The sequence below is a fragment of the Capra hircus genome, chromosome 11 (assembly GCF_001704415.2).
Source record: "Capra hircus breed San Clemente chromosome 11, ASM170441v1, whole genome shotgun sequence".
NCBI lineage: Eukaryota > Metazoa > Chordata > Mammalia > Artiodactyla > Bovidae > Capra > Capra hircus.
In genome coordinates, this window is record NC_030818.1 from 19,423,539 (window position 1) to 19,449,223 (window position 25,685).

The 25,685-nt window shown below is 40.2% G+C and overlaps 1 protein-coding gene across 3 annotated transcripts in view; it reads right to left on the reverse strand.

Annotated features, from left to right (window-relative positions):
* Positions 1-25,685, reverse strand: part of EIF2AK2 (eukaryotic translation initiation factor 2 alpha kinase 2) — a 33,630-nt gene that overhangs the window by 1,979 nt on the left and 5,966 nt on the right. Inside the window, exons 2-14 of one of the 3 annotated variants that reach the window (XM_018055123.1) lie at positions 24,134-24,270; positions 21,598-21,718; positions 19,929-20,077; positions 17,305-17,425; positions 16,879-16,955; positions 16,614-16,710; positions 14,710-14,744; positions 13,099-13,164; positions 11,397-11,519; positions 7,714-7,830; positions 5,422-5,617; positions 2,481-2,609; positions 915-1,019 (exon numbers count right to left, since the gene is read on the reverse strand). In XM_018055123.1, coding sequence (XP_017910612.1) covers positions 915-1,019; positions 2,481-2,609; positions 5,422-5,617; positions 7,714-7,830; positions 11,397-11,519; positions 13,099-13,164; positions 14,710-14,744; positions 16,614-16,710; positions 16,879-16,955; positions 17,305-17,425; positions 19,929-20,077; positions 21,598-21,718; positions 24,134-24,252 — 1,455 coding nt within the window. In that variant the 5' untranslated portion in view covers positions 24,253-24,270. Of the gene's footprint in view, positions 1-914; positions 1,020-2,480; positions 2,610-5,421; positions 5,618-7,713; positions 7,831-11,396; positions 11,520-13,098; positions 13,165-14,709; positions 14,745-16,613; positions 16,714-16,878; positions 16,956-17,304; positions 17,426-19,928; positions 20,078-21,597; positions 21,719-22,410; positions 22,451-24,133; positions 24,271-25,685 lie in introns of those variants that run through there. The other 2 variants (XM_018055121.1, XM_018055124.1) reach the window with 2 other exon arrangements.

Below are 25,685 nucleotides of genomic sequence, written 5' to 3' on the forward strand. Positions count from 1 at the left end.
GAAAAATCTCTTCGACCAAGAAGCAAGCGGGAATCCTCTTCCCCCACCACCCCCTTTAAGAACCATCCTGATCATTACAGCATGTTGAAGTTTTAAGAGCATCGTATGAATTATCTCCCTGCATCCTTTTTGGAGCCCTCTGCAAGGTATTTTCAATATCCCTGCCTTACAGGGGAGAAGGCTGTCAACTCCAGACAAGTCCCTCTTACTGACCTTCAGACTAGGATATCCAGCTGCCTGCAGTGGCCACCCCACTGTCTTCATAAGAAATCCATATTCTTGCTTTAATTTCATCCCAGTGTATCTTTCCAGTACCACTGACCATCAACCACTTCTTGACTTATATACTCCTATACAAATGACACTGCCAACTATTCCCAAATATATTCTTCCCAATCCTTTTCCATTCTAGGATCACCTTCTCTCTAAATTGGAGTACTGGAAGCCAACCAATCCTTCAGAGCCCAATTTAAACACCTCCATGAAGCCTAAATCCCTGCAGCTGGCGAAGCCCCCCTCCTAGCTATTTCCATTAGACTTTATGCCTTCTCCTAAAACATTCATAGCATTCTCTTATGTTACCTTTCCTTATAACATATAAGCTCCTTGAGAACAAGCCTTCCTCATTTTCATAACCCTTGGAGAGCTCAGCACAGAGTCTTATGCAAAGCAAGCCATCGATACAATTTTACAGACAGAGATGCACACACCTTCCAAAGAAGACCAAAGGTTTGGTCTTCAAGAAAAAGTATTGGTTGCCCAAACTTGAAAGAGATAAAAATTCGTATTTAATTTGCAGTCAACACTAACATGCTCCAGTCCATCCTCATGTGAGGTCAATAACTGCACCAGTACTTTGAATATGACGGTCAATCATTTTTGTTGCTTAATTCTTTCTGTAACATTGTATTTACCTTCCCTGTTTCGTAAGAAGTGGGACATATATGAAGAAGTTCTGCAAGAATCAGCCCCAAAGCATAGATGTCCACTTCATTTCCATAGTCTTTCACAGAATCAAGCTGAAAAAAAAATTTATATTTGTGACTCACCTGATATAAATATTCATGCCTTCTAAAGCCAAAAAAGTTATCTAACCAAAATATCTTATAACACGTAACAAGGTACATTTATTAGCAAGATATGTAAGCCCTGACTTCCCAGGTTCAAATCTCTGTCACTAAATAGCTGAATCACCTGTATACACTAGCCATCAAAGTGGGAATAATCTAAACCCTAAAATGGAGATAGCAATAGTCTGAACCTCAGAGTTTGACTGTGGAGTTTAATGAGACCACTAGGTGAAGCCCAGTAAATCACTTGCATGCAAATGTTTATCACAGATTCATTCATAATATTCCACAAGTGGAAGCAACCCAAGTGTCCATTAACAGGAGAATGGATGAACAAACTGTGGTATATTCATACAATGGAATAGTAGTCAGCCACAAAAAGGGATAATCTGCTGTCATTTAAAAGCAACAACTAGAGGTTCTTCAACAGACATTACTTTGAGTGGAATAATCAAACATAGAAGAGTACATACAATGTGATCCCATTCATATGAAGCTCAAGATCAGGGGAAAGTAATCTATGGTGACAGAAATCAGAGAACTGGTTTCCTCCGGGCAGTGGAGAGGAAGGACTGACTGGGAACGGGTCTAAAGGTGAGGAAACTGTTCTACCTTCTGAGAGGCTTGCAGGCTTCATGGATCTATGCCTATGTCAGAACTAAAAAAAATACAGAGAGACATTTAAGCTCTGTGAATTTTATGGTGTATAAATCTTTCCTCAATAAAATGTGACCACACTGGATGCAGGAGAGAGCAGGAGGTGAAAGGAAGCTGTCCCGCCCCTACTGACTTCTACTTACACACCTTGAAAACACCCTACGTTTTTATGAAACGCACCTGTCATTCTAGTCGACAGTCTCACTTCGAAGACTCTATCATTGATCCTCATAGAAATATTTGTTTTCAGACTCAAAGGTAAGGAAGAAGACACATAACCTGTCTCCAAATGTAAAAGGCTGAAAACGGCCTAGATAAATTCCCATCAGTCAGGAAATAGTTAAATGACTGCAGTATATCTGCATTTTGGCACACAATACCGTTGTTAAAAGCAATGTGTCAGATCTATTCGTACAGATATGGGAAGGTTATGATACACTGTTGAGTAAAAAAAAATTAAGGCACAAAATCACTTTTAGTAGCCTTATAAAATGTATTTATTATTTTTATGTAAAAAAGTCTCCATAAATATATGTATCTATATATTTTTTATAACTCAAAGAAAATGACCTAAAAGGATAAACTATCAACTCTGGTGAGACGAGTAGGAATAAAAAGGAAGAGTAATAGTAATTTTCCCATTTTCATTCTATTTGCTTATGTATTGTTTTAATTTTATTAGTACCTGTTATTTTTATAATTAAAAAAATGAAAGAGGCAAAAAGTATCTGACAGAAAGAAAGGGGCCCTCACCTGTTCTGGGCTCATGTACCGTAAAGTTCCCTTTTTACTTGTCCGCATTTCATCATTTTTCAGGTATGTGACAAGTCCAAAGTCTCCAATCTTGATGTGGTTCGCAGATACTAAAAATATGTTACTTGGCTGCCGAAAAAATATGTTATAAGTACTAATTTGACAGACTTTTATCACATATCCAATTCATACTTCATAACAGCTATTTTTAAATTTACTTGTAAGGCATTTACCCTCTCCTAGGTAGCCCAAAACAGGAAACTTAATATCAGTCTTTAAAATGCTAGCTGAGGAAGTCAGGAAATTTTAGCCGACAGCAGAGAAAGCTTGGGGCATAGCTGCCTCCAGATAGCTGAAGTCAAAGATGGATTCACTCCTGCCTGGTCCCTGTGGGGTAGATCCAGGACTAGAGGATGGAAACGACCTCAAGACTTGCTTTTAATATATCCTGATACGACGTGGGTTTGGGTGAACTCCAGGAGTTGATGATGGACAGGGAGGCCTGGCGTGCTGGAATTCATGGGGTCACAAAGAGTCTGACACGACTGAGCGACTGAACTGAAGATAGTAATCATGTGGTCCAACAAATGGGAGTTAGAGTTCCCCATCCTACAAGGTATTCAAGACAGGGCTGGACACCCAGTTGGTGGAAACACTGCAAACACAAGTCCAGCATTTGAAAGGGATTGAAGGAGACACCCTCAAGATCCTCTGCAATTCTGAGATTCTCAGAATGAGGCCATTCCCAGTAATGCTGCAGAATACCATGTGCAGAATTTTCCCTGGAAGCTTCCTTTATATTCATTTCCCTAGGCTTCTGACTTCTGAACAAACACAGCCCCTCTGTCTTTGAAGGCTACCAAGTTAACTGGAAGCTGATGCCTAGCACTGAAATATATTTTTCCACATAATTCTTTAAGCACAATGAAAAAAAAAAAAAAAGGAAGAAAAGAATGACAATTCCACAACTTTGTAGAAGGTATTGACTAATATTCTAAAGACCATGAAACCAGGAAGGTTGTTGATGAGGACTCTGCGCTTCCCCTGCAGGGGGGCCAGGTTTGATCCCTGGTCATGGAACGAAGATCCCACAAGGTGTGGCAAAAAAAAGGGATACAAACTTTATCCAGGAGGCACAAGAATAAGTTGACCGAGGAGCCTGGGGCAATTGAGAAATTGAACCTCCTCAGCCTATAAGCCCTCTCTCCAGAAACCTCTGTGTCTCTCACCAGCATCTTTGGTCTAGTTCTTAAGGTAAATGCTGGCTGACTTTATAGAACAGGGGCTTTATTGAGTAAAGACCATTATCTGGCAAAGCCACCAGTAGCAGGTATTCTGCAAAGCATCACAAAATAACATGCAAACTTTTGTTTACATCTTCTCTTAGATGTGAAAAAGCAGTAACTGTATCAGTGAAGTTAGCAAGTTAAAAAAGATGAAAGAAGCCTCTGTAGTATTAAAGTCTGACCTTTGAGCACCTGCAGACATAGAGCAAACACTCTCTACAGACCCAAGAAAAGATGACTCCCTGACAAGAGGCACAAGCAGTGCAGATACAGGAGGGAACTGGTGGACCACGTGGTGGGAGGAGGGAGCACTATGCACTTTCATTAACTCATCCTGATGAGGGCCTGGGAGGAAATACCCAAACCTCTGAGTAGAGGAGATGACTGTGTAAGTAGATAATTTATTTGCAAATGATTGTATAAAGAGATAATTGTGCTTAATTTCTTCTTTAACTCTATATGATTCATTTCAAAGTGAAGGTACAGCCATTCTAAATGTATTCTTTTGAACAGAGTCCTTATATCCTTCCAACTTCAAAGAATACCTTCAGATACTGTTATTAGCAAAATGAGATATTGGAACCAGAGGCACCCCAATATGAAGGCATCAGACATCCAGCCCCTGAGAAGACCAAGGATGCAATACCTCTTAAGGGCCATCTTTTCCTACCAAGGCCAACAAACAACTATGTACATGGCTGCTTATTTTTCTCAAGGAACATTTTTCTTTGTGTCTCCTTCCTGGCTGTTTTAGACATGTGGGATAAGCCCAAGGTCCATATAGACAAGGTGCTTCTGTCTGATCCAGAATGACCAGGAAAAGCTCATAAAGAAATTAAGACCAAAGGGGACAGGTAGAAGAGTGTCTCATGTGAGCACATGAGCAAAGTTTTGGTGATAGGATTCAGCATGGGAGGTTTTCGATGACTGTACCCAAATCACAGGGAACAGAGCAGAGTGCCGAGGGAAGACTGAAAAGCTCTTCTGTCTGATTTTGAGGAGGAAGTGGGAAAACTGCTCATCTAGACCATGAAAGAAACTGGGAAGCCAGAAGAAAATTAAAATACCAAAGTATAATGCATGTTCCAAGGTTTGCATTGCTGCAGTTTTCCAATCATGGAGCAGAGAGGTCTCACCAAGTGCCAAGCAAATTCTAGACTCTGGACTTAGTGGCTGTGACTGCTGTCAAGAGTAATGACTTAAAAGGTTAAGAGATTCATGTTCCCAAAGCCAGAGTCACCAGTCTCTTCTGCCTCTCAGACAAGCCTGGGAAGCAGGAGAGGCAGAGACAGAACACTCAATTGGATGTTCCAGCCATGAGAATTATGTGCACAGAAATGTCCAGCATACTAACGCTGTTAGTGTTTACAACCAGGGTGAAGGTATCAGCCAGGAAGACAAACAGGACCAGAAGTGAATGGGCAATGAGCTGCTTCTTGCAGAGCACAGCGTCGCAGTAAGTTTACAGCCCTGGCAACCTCCTGATTGATTCTACAGATTGGTACCTGGGGCAAGTGCTATATCCACTCTAACTTTACAGGATCAGAGATGTTATTTCCTCATGACTGTCGATCAATTCTAAAATTAAAGAAGACAGACTTTCACATTAATAAACTCTATTTATCAATTCCCAATACAGCACATTTTCCACTCACCTTAAGGTCTCTGTGAATTAACTGTTCTGAATGTATATAATGCACTCCTATTGTTATTTGTTGAAAGAATTCCAAAGCCAAAAGTTTGTCTGGATCCTTGCCTCTTCTTTTGTCAATCCATTCCGCCAATGTACCTTTATCACAATATTCCATTTGGATGAAAAGGCACTTAGTCTTTGATCTGCGATAAAATTCACTGTAGAAGTAGCAATAAAAATAAATTTGTTAAAAAATACACTTAAAAATTAGATTTAAAAAATGACACCTTCTTAAAAATGCCAAACATGTCTCAAAACAGAAATCTAAATATAACAAATGTGAGTCAATACATAATAAACCACTCTTTATTTAGGTCATAAGTTCCCAAATTTCAAAGCATTGTTTAGCTAAGTTGTAAAGTAGCAGCCTTCCCGTTCTTTAACGCTGAAGGTCCTTGACTATCTTTGCTAATAGATAGGAAGAGAAGCAAAAATATGACGGAATTGCAGAAAACCAAATTTCATTATTATATATTATAATTTTGAAACATTTTAATTCACCATTGCTCTACTGAGCATCTATTTTGCAAAAGACACGGAACAGGCACCTACAGATAAGAAAATGAGTTAGACACTAGCCTTGCTCTCATGAGGATTATAGTTTGATGGGAGAGAGATAAAGGAAAAACAAGCAGAAAACAATAGTTACAGCAGGCCCCAACCCCTGGGATCTAATGCCTGATGATCTGAAGTGGAGGTTATATAATAATAACAGAAATAAAGAGCACAAAAAATGTAATATGCTTGAATCATCCCCAAACCATCCTCTCTCCCTGGCCCATGGAAAAATTGTCTTCCATGAAACCAGTCCCTGGCACCAAAAAGGTTAGGGGCTGCTGCAGTAGTGCATGGACAGGAGCTCTAAGAGAAATGCCAAAAGTTGTTATGAGGCATAGCAATGAGGCAGAGCAATGAGGCAGGGCTTCCCGGGTGGCGCTAGTGACAAAGCATCTGCCTGCCAATGCAGGAGACTCAAGAGACGTGAGTTTGATCCCTGGGTTGGGAAAATCCTGTGGAGTAGGAAATGGCAACCTACTCCAGTTTGCTTGTCTGGAAAATCCCATGAACAGAGGAGCCTGGTGGGCTACAGTCCATGGGGTCACGAAGAGTTGGATATGACTGACCGACTAAGCACACAGCACACAGCAAGGAGGACCGATGTCGCTAATCATGGTAGTTGTTCTTTTCTGAACTAAGTTGGCTTTAATATTAATTTAAATTCTTTGAGCATATGTTGGCTAGAAAATAAAAAAAGGTAGCCAGGAATTTTCTAAAAGCTGAAGAAGTCCATATGCAGATGGTACTTCTGAAACTAATGATACAGTTCTAAATTACATGGTGTGGAGACAGGGCTGGAGCCAGGAGATTGTGAATGAACAGGCTCACCACGGCCTCAGGTTTGCACTGAAAGAACTGTCTCCAAGGAACACTGGGTGACTTTCAAAGGGAGGCTCTTTATAACCCTTCAGTCCTTTTGCAGTGGCTTGCCAGAGACAAACATGAGTAATGCAAGGGCCGGGGGGTACCCCCACCACCGCTCAGGGTCTTGGAATTATTTAGACTGCCCATCACCTCACCATGAGTGGTATGATCACATACAGAAGGGATCCCATGACTGCACCCTGCCAACCAGCTGAGCGGAGCAGAAGAGCGTTAGCAGTGGGGGGAGGGCGGCCTCCAGTTGCACTGTCTACACGTGCAAACCTTCTTCCCAAGACTGCATTTACCACCTGGACTGGAGTCAGGGCACGTACGAAAGTCTGTACTTTAAACTTCAGAGTCAAGAAACCTAAGCCTGAGATTTCAAAAACCACAGAAAGTGTTAGTCACTCAGTTGTGTGACTCTTTGCAACCCCCATGGACTGTAGTCCACGAGGTTCCTCTGTCAGTGAAATTCTCCAGGCAAGAATTTACTGGAGTGGGTTGCCATTTGCTTCTTTAGGGGATCTTCCCAACCCAGGGATCAAACCCAGGTCCCCCACACTGCAGGCAGATTCTCTGCCATCTGAGTCACCAGGGAAGCCACAGAGGACAGTTTAAAAAAAAAAAAAAAACACATTTTTTTAAAGCAAATCTGCAGCAAAGAAAAGATTATTCATTGTCTCCTCATTTGCAGAATGGAGGCATGACAGTGTCTCAGAGTTTCTGGTTATGATTATTAAATGTAACAACTAGTGGCCTTATCCACTGACCCACACACAGTAAACAAGTTTCGCTCCTCCTATTAAGACTATGAGAGTTTATTTTTAGTTACCTTGAAGAATTTAAGCTTTCCTCAGGATCATAATCAACCCCGTCCCAGCAACTGTGGTAGTGAACAATATTTGGATGATTAAGTTTTGCCAAAACTTTCACTTCACGCTCTACCTTCCTAGTTAAAAGAAACAGGGAACATAAAGGCGTCAGTATCCATCCCTGATAATAACAAAACACCTTGAGCAATAGGAGACAATCACCAATATACCCTTATTAAACAGCTACCACGGTTCCCACACCGAGGTTCAGAATGGAAGCCAGCACCTCTCAAAAGGAAAGAGTGAACACAGAAAAAAATCAGCTGTTTTCACTCTCAACATAAGAAAAAAAAAACAGTGATTAAAATTATTTCAAACCTCAGACAATCTAGAAGTCATAGGTAGTATTCTTGTGAGCTATCAGTGATGTAAAATTTTTTTGGATCTAAAATAAAAATCACCCATTATGTTTTCTATAGAGTTGTGTTAAAATCACTTTGGATTTCAAAAGCAAACCACATTTGGGCAGCAGGGGTAGGTAATCCAAGCAGCATGAAGAACCTAATTCAAAATTTTCAGTGCGTGGCAAAAATACACACAGAGGGTGATCTATGCAGAGAAACTGAAATTTCACTGCACAACGTGGGAGCTTTGCAGGGATGCGTAGGTAAGAATTATGACAATCCTATGCTAGTCAAAGCTATGGTTTTTCCAGTAGTCATGTATGGATGTGAGAGTTGGACTGTGAAGAAGGCAGAGCGTCAAAGAATTGATGCTTTTGAACTGTGGTGTTGGAGAAGACTCTTGAGAGTCCATTGGACTGCAAGGAGATCCAACCAGTCCATTCTGAAGGAGATCAACCCTAGGATTTCTTTGGAAGGAATGATGCTAAAGCTGAAACTCCAATACTCTGACCACCTCATGCGAAGAGTTGACTCATTGGAAAAGACTTTGATGCTGGGAGGGATTGGGGGCAGGAGGAGAAGGGGACGACAGAGGATGAGATGGCTGGATGGCATCACTGACCCAATGGACGTGAGTCTGAATGAACTCCGGGAGTTGGTAATGGACAGGGAGGCGTGGCGTGCTGCGATTCATGGGGTCGCAAAGAGTCGGACACGACTGAGCGACTGAACTGAACTGTTGCTAAGTGGAGTACATAAATTTGAGATTTCAAGGATAAGAAAGGATAAGCAAACATTTTGCAACTTAGTTTTTGAATCTGAAAAGTTCTATATGATGTAAAATTTGTAAAAATAGAGGAAAAATTACTCATATATTAACACAATCCTAACACACTTGAGTTTAGGTGATTTCTTATAGTCTTTCTTCATATACATATTTACATATGTATAATTATAGTATATATATTTATCTAATATTTTCTCATATATTATCTTTAAATTTTTCCCTATTACTATACAATCTGCCTAACCATCATGTATAAACATTTTAATGTAAAATTTCAAAAGTATTAAAAAGTAGAGCAAATAGTAGAATGAACCCCTAACTGGCCATCAGATGAAACAGTAATTAACTCCTGGCCAATCTTGTTTCCTGTATACTCTTACCTACTTCCTCATCTTTCCCTGGATTATTCTGAAGCAACTTCTAACATTGTACCATTCACAGTGTGTATAAATATTTACAGTATATAACCCTCACTTTTAATGACCGCAAAACAGTCATTGATCAGAGGAGAGCACAAAACATACTAAATCATTCCTTTATTGCTGAACATTCTGTTTGCTCTAATTTCTCACTGTTATAAATGACATTGTTATTTTTATCTACTTGAATAACTTTTCTTGTAATCTGGGTAATATCCTTGGGATAGGTTCCCAATAGGAAATCCATAGGTCAAAGCATATAAATCCTTTTATGCTTCTCGATGCATATCTCCAAGTGTATTTTTAACTGTGCTGTACCAATCTATGCTTTTGAACTGTGGTGTTGGAGAAGACTCTTGAGAGTCCCTTAGACTGCAAGGCGATCCAACCAGTCCATTCTAAAGGAGATCAGCCCTGGGATTTCTTTGGAGGGAATGATGCTAAAGCTGAAACTCCAGTACTTTGGCCACCTCATGCGAAGGGTTGACCCATTGGAAAAGACTCTGATGCTGGGAGGGAATGGGGGCAGGAGGAAAAGGGGATGACAGAGGATGAGATGGCTGGATGGCATCACCGACTTGATGGACGCGAGTTTGAGTGAACTCCAGGCGTTGGTGATGGACAGGGAGGCCTGGCGTGCTGCGATTCAGGGGGTTGCAAAGAGTCAGACACAACTGAGCGACTGAACTGAACTGAATCTATGAAGCCACAAGAAATGTTCAAGGTATTGCACCCTTATCATCATTAAGGATTACCGTTAAAAAAGTGTTATGGGATAGAAGGAACAGCAGTATTCCTGGTAAGCAAAACAATGAAGAAGGAAAAAGCCTTGCTTTGATGCCAAGTAGTACGAAGGTATTTCAACCGCAAGGCTTTGTCCATGGGACAAACAATACGTTGGTTTGACTGGATGAAGAGCATCTAAGACGCCACACCTGCTTCTTCTTTTCTTATGTCATTTTCCTTCACTTATATCCGTTTTCCATCTCCTTCTCTGATCCTTGAGGGATCTGTCTGGCCATATTACAAATAACAGCTGCCAGAAAATAACAGGCAGGATCAGCGAACATGGGATTTCAGAGCTCCTTCCTTTGTCTTCCTTCCTAAAGTTCTGTTATCCAATAATTGGGGTGGGGGTGGGGAGGGGCACAAATAATACATAAAATAAAGATGGGAAGCATTGGGTAATGGTGGGAACACAGTAGATTGGAATTCCAGAGGATGAGTTCTAAATCTCCACCTTGTTACCACAGGAGATAGGGCCCAAGGATGGTCATCATTAATTTCTTCTCTCCCCATGCTCGCATCCACTCCTCAGATTAAGCAGTAAGAGTCTATTTGCCCTCTCCCTCGAGCTGACCATAGTGATTTTGTTTATTCAATATGATGCGGAACTTCCAAGACTGCTCCCTTCTGGGATGAGTTGCTCTGGGACAGTCCTTCTTAGAACCCAACAACTAAGCTGTGAAACGCCCAGGCCACATAAAGGGGCCAAGTGGAGGCCCCCTGGTTAACAGCGCCAGCTGCACTTGTAGCCACAGCCAGCATCACTGCCAGCCATGTGAGAGCCATCTCCACTGTCCAGCCAAGCCAAGCTTTCAGATGACCCCTGGCTGCAAATGCATGATGAATGACCCGGGTGAGCATCGTCAACTCACAGGACCACAAGAGATAATAACAATTTGGTGTTTAAGCCACTGCATTTTGGAGTGGTGTATTATGCAATAATAGACAACCAGCACAATTATCAACTAGCTTTTACCTTTGGCAAATCAGTTCACATCTTTGAATCTCACTCTCCTCTGTAAGATAAGGAGATGAGACTAGAAAAACTCAAAGGTCACCTTAAGCTAAAAGATTTTATAACTGTAGTTCTCATCAACATAGCCTCAAGGATAATCAATGGTATATCCATTTTTTAATTAAAGTAACCACAGGGAAGTGAGGTCATTTCAGAGTAAGCCAAATATCATTCTCCTCATGAATGAGATTTTCAAGGAGGACCAGAGGAAAAAAAAAACTAATGAAGAAGAGAGATATGTAAAAAAGAACAGTGAAGTTCACATTAAAAAAAATAAAATATTACTACTTACTCATTATTATATTTAACACATTTAATAACGTAAGTCTTCTTATCAATTCTGTGTTCGGCTTTGAAAACTTGGCCAAATCCACCTGAGCCAATTGGTGTTATTTCTGTGAAATCCTTGACCAACCTTGAGAGATAAATGCTGCTGTTATTTTGAGGTTCAGTGTCCTCTGCTCCTCCCCTCTGACCCTTCTGCTTTCCCTTAAAGGCGCTAGTGAAATGGACTGTATAACAAACAGGACTCTCCCCTTCTGAGTAAGAAGGATCCATTTCACAGAAACTCTTGAATCACAAAGGATAATTCTTCCCTCTTTCCATCCCAACATAACAGATCACTCCTGGGAGTCAGTCACCGCCTGGCTGCACAAAAGAATGGTAAAAAATCTTTTATTCCAAGTATAAAACTTTAGAAAAAGAGTGCCACACTGTGTTCCCTGCTACCACCAAGCTGTTATACGAGAAATGAGCCTGCTTATGTTTGCAACTCTCTGGGTTTCCCCTCTTTCTCCTGCCCCACATTCCATCATTAAGACCTGCCAATTTTCTTTCCAAAGCACTTCTGTGGGTGTGTGCCCACTTTCCCCCATTGGCCCAAGCTTCCAATAAGACTCCCACCGAACCCTCTTCACAAGACACACCACCTCCTCTCCTTCCTCTGCTCCAATCCACGATCCTCACAGCAATCAGTGTGATAAATACTAAGTCTGATCAAGACTATTGGCTAAACGCTTCCCAAGCCTGCCCCTGCATTCAGCAAAGCCCAGAAAACCCTGACATGAGCTACCAGGGGCCACCTGTTTGCCCTTGTCCCCTCTCCGGCTCGTCTGGTGACCCCCACTCCTTGGTCACTGCCCTCCCAGCACATGGCTTTCTCGCAGGTCCTCGGATGCTCACATTACCTTTCCCACCTTCGCCTTCCCATGTGCCCCTCTTTCGCAGAGTACCAGGGGCTCCCCACCGCCCTGTGCTAACTCATCCCTCAGGCCTCCCCACAGATGTAACCCAGAGAAAGCCCTGCCTCATCCCTCTCCCTAAATTCAAGGGTCCTGCTGTCGTGTCTAACCACATCCTGGCTTTTCCTTCAGACATCTGGTCAGTGTGTAATTATCATCCCCACAAAAACTCTAGGAGGACAGGGGCTGTTTCTACTGTTCCTGCTATAAATACGATGCCCAGCACAGTGCCAGATATCTATCAGGTACTTATCAAATATTTGGTGATTCTTTATTATTTCTTAAGCTTGTATTCGATGTTCCTCTGTTGCAAACAGGCCTCCTTTTTAAAAGATACTTTATTTAACCCCAAACATGCGATCGATCACCAAAAGAACACTTTTCAAAGTGAAATCTGCTATGAAGCTGGAAAATGGAAAACAGATTCAAATGGATCTATTCTGATTCCTGCAGGAGTACTTCTGTTGAAAAAATATTACTGGTTTACAGAAACACTGGCTTTCAATATTAAAACCTCCCAGAGATGTCAGAGAAACCCACATGAGTGTCACACAGACGCCACATTCCATTTGAACTCATCTAAACTGTACTCCTCCACGAGGCAATGATCCTTTGTGGGCCTGACTGAGCTAAAACAAACTGTTCAGGGAGAGATATACCTTAACCTGCCTGATGTTCAACTGTCCCTTAAGAAACTTTTGTACATGTATCCTTAAACAAATAACTTTTCTTTCTCATGGTTTTCCCTCTTACCTGCAGTCCACGCTGTAAGTGTTCTCTTTGGTCCTCACAGGAGAGGCAAATGTAGGCGCCAAACTTCTAAAAGTTAAGAGAAGCACATAAATTCAAAACTAAAATCAAGTATAACTTATTAACAGTGGATTTTATGCTATGCACTAGGCTTTTCATATTATGAGTCAACTATTAGAACAGCAGGGTAGCAAGCGCTAACCTTTGTCTTTAGAAACAATGGGGTTCTCAAGTTTTCACTCTTGCTGTGTTTTTCAGCCTTAACACATTCATTGCCAGCATGCCGCTAGCCTCTTTTTCTCCCTTTAGACTCAAAACCTTAGGAAATCTGTCTCGTTGAATTCTCATCCTGGTTGTGTTTCCTTTGTCATTTATTCCTTGCTGGTGGTAAGCCTCCTACAATTGGAAGCCCAGATGCCACCTAAAACTAAACAAATACAAATTGTTATCTTCCCTCCAGGCTTCCCAGGTGGCACAGTGGTAAAGAATCCACTTGTCCATGCAGGAGACACAAGGCATGAGGGTTCGATCCCTGGGTCAAGAAGATCCCCTGGAGAAGGGCATGGCAACCCACTCCAGTATTCTTGCCTGGGAAATCCCATGGACAGAGGAGGCTGGAGGGCCACAGTCCATGGGACTGTAGAGTTAGACCACAACAATCTGCCCTCTAAGTCTCCGACTCCCTTAAGATCGTCAGTGCCATGACACTTGTCTGCATCTCATTCACAAGGAACAACCTTCGTTTCCTTTCTCCTTAGCATCTTCTTCGCCCAGCTCTTTGACTCTATTCCCGCAAGTCACGTCTCCTCTTCTTTTACAGTCTGTCTCACAAATTCTCCTCCTCCCTAACACGGGATCAGTCTGACGGCCTGATCATCTCACACACAGACCTCGCCTCTCTGCATCTGAACACCAGCATCTGGCGTCATCTTTCTGCAAGTGTTACCTACTGTTCAGAATGTACTGGTGCCTCACAGGAGCTCCTGCTGCCATCTTACTCCCACTGCTGACTGTATTCACATCCTTGCTTTTCTCTTCCATTCAAGAAGCCAAGTCTCCCTAATTTACAGAACATCTGATTGTTTATTTCTTCCCTGAGTTATGATAACATCTCTACCCTACCTGTTTGTCTGCAAAATAATACACTTCTCTCTCTTTTTTTTTTTTTGGTGGTGCCATGTGGCTTATGGGATCTTAATTCCCCCAACCAGAAATTGTACCTGGCCCTCAGCAGTGAAAGTGCCAAGTCCTAGCCATTTGGTCACCAGGGAATTCACATCACACATTTCTCTTAAGAATTCCTCTACAAGCCCACTTCTTCTGCAGACTTGTCCAAAGCAATGCCCTTCACCAACTACTCAACCAATAGCCCCACAGGCCTTTATGTCTACAATGTATTGTGTGCATATGTTCAAAGACTTCTCTATGTATTTAAAATTATTTGTTCATAGATTTTAAGATTTCTGTGAGCCTTAATCATGCTTTGAATTCCTGAAACTCCACTTAAATAAGGGCATACAATACAAATACTGAAGACTTCTTAAATAAGATGAATAATCTAGACCTGAAATAAAGCTTCATTTCTAAATAAGTCCAATGCATGATGATACTCACCTCTTCACCTTCCTGGAATTATTTCTGGAACCGTCCTATAACAAAAGAAAATGGAAAACAGTTTCAGATGATTAAGTCAAGTATCCTGCTTTTCTTGGCCATCCTTTCTCCTGTACTTCTAGATGGTTCTCTGACCACATTTCTTTGTCCTTACGATTAACAACCTCATCAATTCATATGCTCTCAGTAAGCCCTGCTTTCAGCGTACTTGTCTACATCAATGTTCTCATCAATTATAGCAAAGACAGATATGATAAGAAGGTCAAAAAACACAAATTGTTGGAGCCCTGAGATTCAGTGGTTAAGATTCTGCGCTTCTATTCCAAAACAGGGGGCACGGATTTGATCTCTGGTCAGGAAACTAAGACCCCATATGCTGTGCAGCACAACAGGGGAAAAAAAAAAAAACAAAAAACACAGAACTGCAGAGCACGTTCTACAGGAGCACTGATTCTCCGGGTATAGAATATGGCTTCCCAGAAGATGCTCTGGCCAGCAGATCTCAGCAAGAAACCACGCACTGTAATCACTCACAGTGCTAGGAAAGAGAACAGATGGGGCCCCAGGATCTAGTTTAAAACATTTTTAGGACAAATCAATAATTTAACTTTAACATTTAGCCAAAAAAGAGGAGTCTTTGACATATCTCTCAAAAATTAATATAGCTCGTCTTCAAGTATATTCACTTTTATTCTGGTAGGGGTCGTGGTGTTTCTTTGTTGTTTTTTTTTTTAACAATTTTAGTATGTTGACACAGAGTGCAAACATCAGACTGAGATTTCTTGAGTTCCTATCACCCGCCAGCCTCAGTTTTGCAAAGTGACTGCATTATGATTAACTCAGACATTCTGTAAATGGAAAATATTTTCTCCAATCTCTTCTATTACAAACAATTTTGCAAAGAACATGCTTATACATGTATCTCTGTGTACACATACATGTGTTTCTCTAAAAGACACATCTAGGAGTAGAACTGGCAATACAGCTGGCACACCCTGAACTCTGCTACATGCTGCCAAGTTGCTCTCCAAGACAGTCAATGCCGATTTATACATCAGCCAGCAACATATACTATTGCTGTAACAGCACGTAATAGGTACAAAAGGAAGAGAGCTGTGTCAACACTTAGAATAGCCAGACTCAAATTTTGCCAATCAGATGGTTTAAAATGGTATCTAGCTATTGTTTTCATTTGCATTTTCCTGATTATTATGAAGTGAAGCATCTTTTCATGTGTCTGTTGCCCCTTTGGGTATCTCTTTTCTAAACTGCCTGTTCAGCTCTTTTGTACATTTTTTCTTTTTCACTGAGTTGCTTATCTTTTTCTTATTGATTTGTTCGTAGTTTAAAAAAAATATTTATTTAATTCACTATGCCAGGTCTTCACTGCAGTATGCAGGATCTCATTCCCTGACCAGGGATGGAACCTGGGCCCCTTGCATTGATAGCACGGAGTCTTAGCTACCACACTATCAGGGATGTCTTTCTAATTCTTTATGAATATAATACTTTGGTAACACTAATCATCACCACAAAAACTATCTGATTTTTAAGCTCAGTTTTTAAGTTTAGCTCTGATTTATTAAAACAGAAGCAGAAATCTATGAGTGAACCTTCTAAATACCATCCAACTGATAGAAGAAAAGAAGCCAGATTATGGGAATACATGAAAAATACAAAGGTGAGTAGGGAGAGAAAGATGGGAGTGAAGAGCAGAAAAATTTTGCATGTGAGGAATAGGAGTTAATAAAGAAAGGAGAGAGAAAAGGCTGCAAAATATTTTGATTTAATAAGAGACCATAAAAAAAATTGAAAAATTATGACAGGTACTGGAGGTCACTTTTAAATGGGGAAACACAAAGGAAAATAAGATTAACTAGGCAAGTTAGAGATTAATACTATACCCCTGGAGACACGGAAGAGCTGTTTAATGTGACACCGTTATTATCACTTCTTTCTGATGCAGTTGTTGAGAAGCCATTTTCAGATGGTGATTCAGAACTACTAAAAGAAAAGAGGACAGCTATTAGTTTATGAATTCTGCCTATTTTTTGTTGATCAGTAATTGCTTTTTCTAAATTCTCCTTCGACATTAAACATTTTCACAAATATCTGCTCTTTCAGGCTGCAATCTGAATTCGTCTGTCGCACTTGTTTGTCCATACTTACGATGTACTCACTGCTGGAGAGCTTCTTTCAACATCCCCACACGCGGTATTGAAACAATTAGAGGACTGGTCAGTTCTCTGAAAGATTTAAAAGTACAACTAAATGACTTCTTAGAGTGGCTTAGTCTCTGTGAACCAACTCCCACATTTATTTCCCCACATTGACCACATTCACAGCCATAAAGAATTACAGGATTAATACATTTTTATGGATGTTTGATCTGAATTTAAAAAACATTGAGCTGTCATGAGAACTGTGATCCTTCTGAAGCGTCACGGCCACAGGGCTCATTGGTGGGACACAGAATGAAGGAATGCTTTTGCTATGTGACTGGCTGTCTCGGCATCACCTAAATATCATTTAACTTCGAATCAACTTCAGAGAGAATTTTAAAATATAGAAATCAAACCCCAAGGCAGTACATACCATTGTTTCTGATTCTATCTTTTCATAAGCCAGTTTGGCAGCCAACTGTTTTGCCTCCTGTTTAGTGGAACCCACACCACTACCATATTCTTCTTGTCCAATTTTGCATATATAATAAAACCTAGGAGAAATGATAGAATATTAAACCAAATACTGAAAAACAGTAAATGTAACTCATGTGTTTTCAGAAAAAAAAACCATATTAACAAAGGGCTAAATATAACACCAATTTAATAGATAGATTAATAGTTCATATCTTACTTAATTTAAAATTTCAACGAGGGCTTCCCTGCTGGCATTGTGGTAAAGAATTTGCCTGCCAATGCAGGAGAAACACGGGTTCAATCCCTAATCTGGGAAGATCCTACATGCTGTGGAGCTACCAAGCCCATGTGCCACAACTACTGAGTCTGTTCTCTAGAGTCCTGCAGCCGCAGCTACTGAAGCCCATGCATCCTGGAGTCCGTACTCTGCAACTGGAGAAGCCACCGCAATGAGCCTGACAACTAGAATGTAGCCTCCGCTTGCTGCAACTAGAGAAAGCCCACGCAGTAATGAAGACCCAGCACAGCCAAAAATAACTAAATAAATAAAAACTATATTTAAAAAAGGCAAGATTTTATATATATATATTTTTTTTTTTTTTCAATAAGATGGCTAATCAGTTTACCAGAATAAACAGGATTGGCTAATAGCCTAGCTTCCATTCTCTAGGGAACTTCTAACTCTTTGCTGTTTCATTGAAAGATGTGGCATTAAGGTACCAAGTGGTGATTTTTTAAAATTCCCCAAAAGTCAAAAGACATGGAGGCAGAGAAAGAAGAAAGAGACCTAATGAATTTTTCAGAGATGTTCAACTGGCATGATAAAACCTGTAGAGGCTTCTACAGGAGAATAATAAGGTGACAGTGTTTGGGAGGAAATGGGCTAAGTGTATCTAACTTCAGCTCTAACTTTAGCATTTTCTGCATGCCTCCCCCCTCCACACTCATGTACACAAAAACCTAAGCAAATTCTCACAATGCAAAAGTCCCATGCTGAAGTCACTTAATTTTCATGAGCTATAAGGATGCTTGTAGTTAGGCAAGGAGCCTTGGACAATTATAGAAGAACTATATTTAAGGTGGCAAAGCAACACACACGGCAATTTATATCACGGGGTTACCACGTAGTGCTACAGAACTTTGGCAGTATTATTCATCGTGGATGGAAACAGACTCTACCAGTGAGTCTTCCCCACTAGCCTCTGAAGGGAAATTAGGGAGCTGGGCTGAAGGACTTGATTATTTCTGTGGCTCCAGTTTTTCTTCAGCACTCCCTAAACAGTCTTCTTTTCTTTAACAATCAAATGTTAAAGCACTAGGTCAAAGGAACCAAACAGGTGAGCTAAAGGAAAACAAAACAGCTCTTAATTTATGGAGACTGACTCACAGAATTCACTTTTGACTCTTTCGTTGCAGTGAATCCTATCACATTTTTGTCTTCCTGGTTCTGGCCTAAAAGCCATTGGGGTGAACTGTAAAATTCATAGAACGGTATCCTAAAGTGGGTATTGGGACGATTCGCCTTTTAGAATTTTTGTCCTTCTCTCTCATTTAACTGGTTGGTTGTAGCTGAGAAACAGTCTTCTTCACACTCATTTCCTTTCTGCTTTTCCCAGTTCAGAGTCATTCTTCATCCTCATCTCCAAAGTCTTTGCTCACTGGTGAGATGTTCTCATTATCTCTGACTGACCTTCTCATCCATCCCCCTCATCATATCCCTCACCATCTAGGGTGAAAACGCAGTCCTTATTTGTTTATTTTTGGCTGCGTTGGGTTTTTTTTTTTTTTTCGCTTCGTGGGCTTCTCATTTTGGTGGCTTCTCTTGCTGCAGAGCACAGGCTCTGGACTGCAGGCTCAGCGGTTTCGGTGCTAGGGCTGAGTTGCTTCATGGCATGTGGGATCTTCCTGGACCGGGGATCAAATCCAACTCTCCTGCATTACTGGCAGGCAGATTCTTAACTGCTGGACTACCAGGAAAGTGCTTTTTTTTCTTCCTTTTGGCCGCACAGCATACAAGATCTTAGCTCCCCAACCAGGATTCGAACCCGTGGCCTCTGCATTAGAAGCTTAGAGTCTTAACCACTGGACCAGGGTTTCCTAAACCTATGGTCCACCAGGAGCTTCCCTAAATCCATTCCTTCTAATACACAGTACTTGTCTAGAGAATGACATTATTCAATAAAATCTGAAAGGCAAATATCTCTATTTTGACAAGGGTGGAAAGAGACTCATTCCACACATGTGGCAGGGCTCTTCTCACACAGCCACTGCAACCTCAGATATGGGAAGGTCTTCACCACCTGACCTCTCTTAGGTTTCCTGCAGAATGAACCACCCAGGGAGATCTCAGAAATAAAGGATTTCCCAGATTTGATCAATCGTGGGATATGGGTCCCCAGACTTCAGCAATGAAGCATTTTAATATTTTCATTACAAAGATGTCAAACTGCAGTAAGGTCATAAAAAACCTTCTCTGCAGAATGTACCAAAAAGGACAGATATTTTTGGAAAGTTAGACATGAAAATAAGATTGCTCTATTGCTTAGATATAGTGAAACAGAAGGAAAAACAACATCTCACCCTTCGCGCCCATCACCCTTTGATTTACATTCTTCATAAGTTACACATAGGTTTTTCTTCTGGGAGATCGTATTAAGACGGCCTATGTAATTCTCAATGGGCGGTCTTTCTGGAATATTTGTTCTCAGCTGAGATGAAAAAGTAACTGACTAAAAGAAAAAATACCCATAAGGATAAATTTTAACAAGAAAGGACATTACCTATTTTCCTTTTACAGTTTCAAAAGAGAAAACAAAATAGTCAATTTTCTTGTTTATCTAGGTAAAACTATAAGACTTTCTGATCTGTTCTATCTTTTGTAATCTCAAAGGACAAGATAACACATACTGAAGTAGTTATATCATAGATCACAACTTCATGGGAAACATGAATATAATAGCATTACTCCTTCCACTATTATCTGCCCCTTTTAAAATTCCCAATCTGTCAAAATCTTGTCCAAACTTTTTCTACTTTGTTAACTTTGTCATAGAATTTTGGGTTTGATTGACCTTCTTTATTATATCTTTGTTTTTTTTTCACATCAATTTCTTCCCTTTTGTTATCACTGTCTTTCTTCTGGTTTTTCATGGGTAAAGGTACTCTACTGTTCTTTTTCTGACTTCATGACTTGGTTTTCTGGCTCATTAACAATTTAAAAGTTTGTGGGTTTTCCTGATTTATTTTGCTCAATTTTGATTAAAAGGGTGACATCTTCAAGTAAAATTTTTAAAATACATGTATTTTTTTGGCTGCACTGTATGGTACTTGGGATCTTAGTTCCCAGACCAGGGATCAAACCTGTGCCCCCTAAGGTGGAAGCCTAGAGTCTTAACCACTGGACCACCAGGAAGATCCCATTGAGTAAGATTTTTCATGAAAGTATCTTGAATACTGAAATTCTGAAAAATTTTGAAAATTTGAGAATGATTCATTTTTGTCTCACATGTAAAATGACTTCCTGCCTCATTTTATAGATGCTGCTCCAGTGTCGTCTGGTTTTTAAGGGTAGCATGGGCAGCATGATTTTTTTTCATTTTTATATTTTGTATAAGTTGTTCTGCCTGGATACTTGCAGGATTCTTTCTTCATCCCTGGAGCTCAGTCCTTTCACAAAGGCCAGTGTTGTTCTTGGTGGTTCCATGTTTTTCAGTATCTTCTGAGCCGCTGAATGGTTTCAATCTGCAGGTAGCTCTTTCTTTATTTCATAAATACTTTCTACTGTTCTTTTCAGAGACAGCTTTTTCTGTACTAGCTACTTACTCTGTCTGCATCTTCAGCAATACCAGCTATACAGATGTTACTTTTGCACCATCTGCCCTCCGTATATTAATATACCATTTTCCTCATGGTTCCTTCTATCTCTGCCCTTTTCCACTGCATTCCCTCAAGCAGGCGCAGGGGCTCCTTCCAGATCCTGTTAGCTCATTTCTCACTGTTTCCTTAGAGTATGTTACTGCTGTTGGCACTCTAAATAGGTAGTGCCCGTCTTGCCCATCTTTTTGAGATGGACCTCTCATTCAGGGTTCTATAGAAATGAGCCCAGGAAAAAGACTGAACTAAACTTTGAAAGCAAAAGAACTTGTGAATGGTTTTATTCTGCATGTGAGTATTTTCTCATAGGACAGGGAAAAATGCCATAGATATTTGTGAGTTCCCTTTCACAATGGAAAAAAAGGTAATTACTCACCTTACGGTCTTTATTAATTATTTCCAAAGCTAATTTGGCTGCAGCATTTCTGGCTTCCTTCTTTGATTTACCTTCAGCCTTTGGATATTCTTTCTCATCTATTATAACTTGATATGTAAACCTGATTACAATGAAAAATTCAAAGAATATCATAAATTCATGCATTATTTAACTAGCATTCTAATCATAACTGCCTTCTATGACTACCTTTGAAAATTTTAACCTGTGTTCCACATAGAATAATCATAAGGAATTTGATTTAGGCCATTCAGGTATGACCTAAATCAAACCCCTTACGATTATACAGTGGAAGTGACAAATAGATTCAAGGGGTTAGATCTGATAGACAGAGTGGCTCAAGAACTATGGACGGAGGTTCATAACACTGAACAGGATGCGATGATCAATACCATCCCCAAGAAAAAGAAATGCAAAAAGGCAAAATGGTTGCCTGAGGAGGCCTTACAAACAGCTGAGAAAAGAAGAGAAACAAAAGGCAAAGGAGAAAAGGAACAATACACCCATGTGAATGCAGAGTTCCAAAGATTAGCAGGGAGAAAGAAGAAAGCCTTCCTAAGTGATCAATGGAAAGAAATAGAGAAAAACAATAGAATGGGAAAGACTAGAGATCTCTTCAAGAAAATTAGAGACACCAAGGGAACACTTCATGCAAAGGTGGGCACAATAAAGGACAGAAACGGTATGGACCTAACAGAAGCAGAAGCTATTAAGAAGAGGTGGCAAGAATACACAGAAGAACTCTACAAAAGAGATCTTCATGACCCAGATAACCATGATGGTGTGATCACTCACCTAGAGCCAGACATCTTGGAGTGTGAAGTCAAGTGGGACTTAGGAAGCATCACTATGAACAAAGGTAGTGGAGGTGATGGAATTCCAGTTGAGCTATTTCAAATCCTGAAAGATGATGCTGTGAAAGTGCTACACTCAATATGCCAGCAAATTTGTAAAACTCAGCAGTGGCCACAGGACTGGAAAAGGTCAGTTATCACTCCAATCCCAAAGAAAGGCAATGCCAAAGAATGTTCAAATTACCGCACAATCGCACTCATGTTACCTGCTAGCAAAGTAATGCTCAAAATTCTCCAAGCGAGGCTTCAACAGTACATAAACCAAGAACTTCCAGATGTTCAAGCTGGATTAAGAAAAGGCAGAGGAACCAAGATCAAATTGCCAACATCTGTTGGATCATCGAAAAAGCAAGAGAACTCCAGAAAAACATCTACTTCTGTTTCATTGACCAAACTAAAGCCTTTGACTCTGTGCATCACAAAAAAATGTGGAAAATTCTTAAAGAGATGGGAATACCAACCACCTTACCTGCCTCCTGAGAAATCCATATGCAGGTCATGAACCAACAGTTAGAAGCAGACATGAAACAATGAACTGGCTCCAAATTGGGAAAGGAGTATGTCAAGGTTGTATATTGTCACCCTGCTTATTTAACTTATACGCAGAGTACATCATGCGAAATGCCAGGTTGGATGAAGCGCAAGCTGGAATCAAGACTGCCAAGAGAAATATGAATAACCTAAAATACACAGATGACACCACCCTTTGGTAGAAAGTGACGAAAGAGCCTATTGATGAAGGTGAAAGAGGAGAGCGAAAAAGTTGGCTTAAAATTCAACATTCTAATGGCAAATAGATGGGGAAACGATGGAAATAATGACAAACTTTATTTCCTTGGGCTCCCAAATCACTGCACATGGTGACTGCAGCCATGAAATTAAAAGACGCTTGCTCCTTGGAAGAAAATCTATGACCAAACTAGACAGTATATTAAAAAGCACAGATATTACTTTCCCAACAAAGGTTCATGTAGTCAAAACTATGGTTTTTTCAATAGTCATATACGGATGTGAGAGTTGGACTGTAAAGAAGGCTGAGCACTAAAGAATTGATGCTTTTGAACTGTGGTATTGGGAAAGACTCTTGAGAGTCCCTTGGACTGCAAGATCAAACCAGTCAATCCTAAGGGAAATCAGTCCTGAATATTCATTGGAAGGACTGATGCTGAAGCTGAAGCTCTAATACTTTGGCCACCTGATACAAAGAGCTGACTCATTAGCAAAGACCCTGAGGCTGGGAAAGATTGAAGGCAGAAGGAGAAGGGGACGACACAGAATGAGATGGTTGGATGGTATTACCAACTCGATGGACATGAGTTTGAGCAAACTCTGGGAGATAGTGAAGGACAGGGAAGCCTGGCGTGCTGCAGTCCACGGGGTTGCAAAGAGTCGGGCATGAGTGAGTGACTGAACAACCACCACCACACAGAACCCAAGCAGGCACCCCAAAGAGCAAAACAGCGCACCATTGTGAAGCATGGAAAGGTTTACACACCGTTTTTTCTCTGGAGTCCTCTGAAGTTATCACTTTACATCGAAAAGACTCACCATCTTCTCTGGCAGCTTTGCTCTCATGCTAAAGAACTGACTTCAAAATTGTGCCAAAGTTGCTATTCTCCCAGTTTTAATTTTATATGGATATACCTTTTCTTATAGCAACTTACCTATAATTATGTGGAAGTCCTGTCTTAGCCAGTTCACAATACCTAACTTCTACACAGTTCTTTTGTTGGTATTTATTAAGTTCTTCTATGTAGAAACATGGTGAACGACCAGTGGCCATTTTTTTTCCTCTAGCAACCTACAAAAAAAGAGATTTTTGAAAGAAGTGATATACTCAGAAAATATTTAATTTCCCCAATTCAGTTTAAGAGATAAAACAGGGTAAGATGACTCTCCTTTATATGACTCATCTCAGCCCCGCAAAATTCCGGAGAAAACTTTCTTACAAGATCTTTCTTTCCCTCTTGTGGACTACAAAATCAAGTTAATTGCTCCAAGATTTTCTACTTTCAAAACTCAACTGGCCAAAAAAGGATGGAGGTCCTTCTCCTTAACTTTTCTTTCTGCTTCCCCTGAGTGTCAAGTGCAAGTATGTCCATCTGCTTAAAAAGATAAAAGCCTGAAGGAGGAGAATTAGAATTATTTTTGTTGAGAATAAAAAGATTGAGTGTATATATAAAGTTTATGAAATCATGAAGGATTTAGTTGTACGGACAAAGATTCTCCTATGAAACCCCACAAAACTTCCACTTGAAATTTTCAGAAGTCAGCTTTAGGACAATTTACTTGGCAGACAAATTAGGCCCTAGTTTATGGTTCTCACTGGACGAAGACAGTAACAATGATTCAAATTACAAATAAAATCTAAAGAATATAGAATCTAAATACAAGAGCCAAAGCTATTAAACTTTAAAAGTAAATATAAGGGTGAATCTTCACAATCTTAGATTTGGCAGTGGGATCTTACCTATGACAGCAAAAGCATAGCGACAAAAGAAAACATAAATAAACTGGACCTCATCAAAATTAAAAATATTTGCATATCAAAGGACATCATGAGGAAAATGAAAAGACAGTCTTCAGAAAGGGATTTTTATAAATAATATATCTGATAAAGATCTGGTATCCAGAATATACGAAGAACTTTTACAACTCAACAATAAAAAGAGTTAAGAAATTAAAAAATAGGCAAAGGATTGAATAGATATTTCTCCCAAGAAGACATACAAATGGCCAACAAGCACACGAAAAGATGTTCAATATCATTACTTATTAGACCAATACAAATCAAAACCACAACTAGATTCTACTTCACACCCACTAGGCTGGTAATAATAATAATAGAGAAAATAAATGTATTGGTGAGAATATAGAGAAATTGGAAACCTCATATATCACTGATGGAATGTAAAGTAATGCAGGCTCTATGATATTTGATGGTTCCTCAAAGAGTTAAACTTAGAATTACCGTGAAAGTGAAAGTCACTCAGTCGTTTCTGACTCTTTGCAACCCAATTCTACAGGCCAGAATACTGGAATGGGTCACCTTTCCCTTCTCCAGCAGATCTTTCCAACCCAGGGATCGAACCCAAGTCTACCGCATTGCAGGAGAATTCTCTTACCAGCTGACCCACAAATACCACCCATCAATTTCACCCCTTTGGTGTATATCCAAAGAATTGAAAAACAGGTTTTCAAATACTTACACAGGAA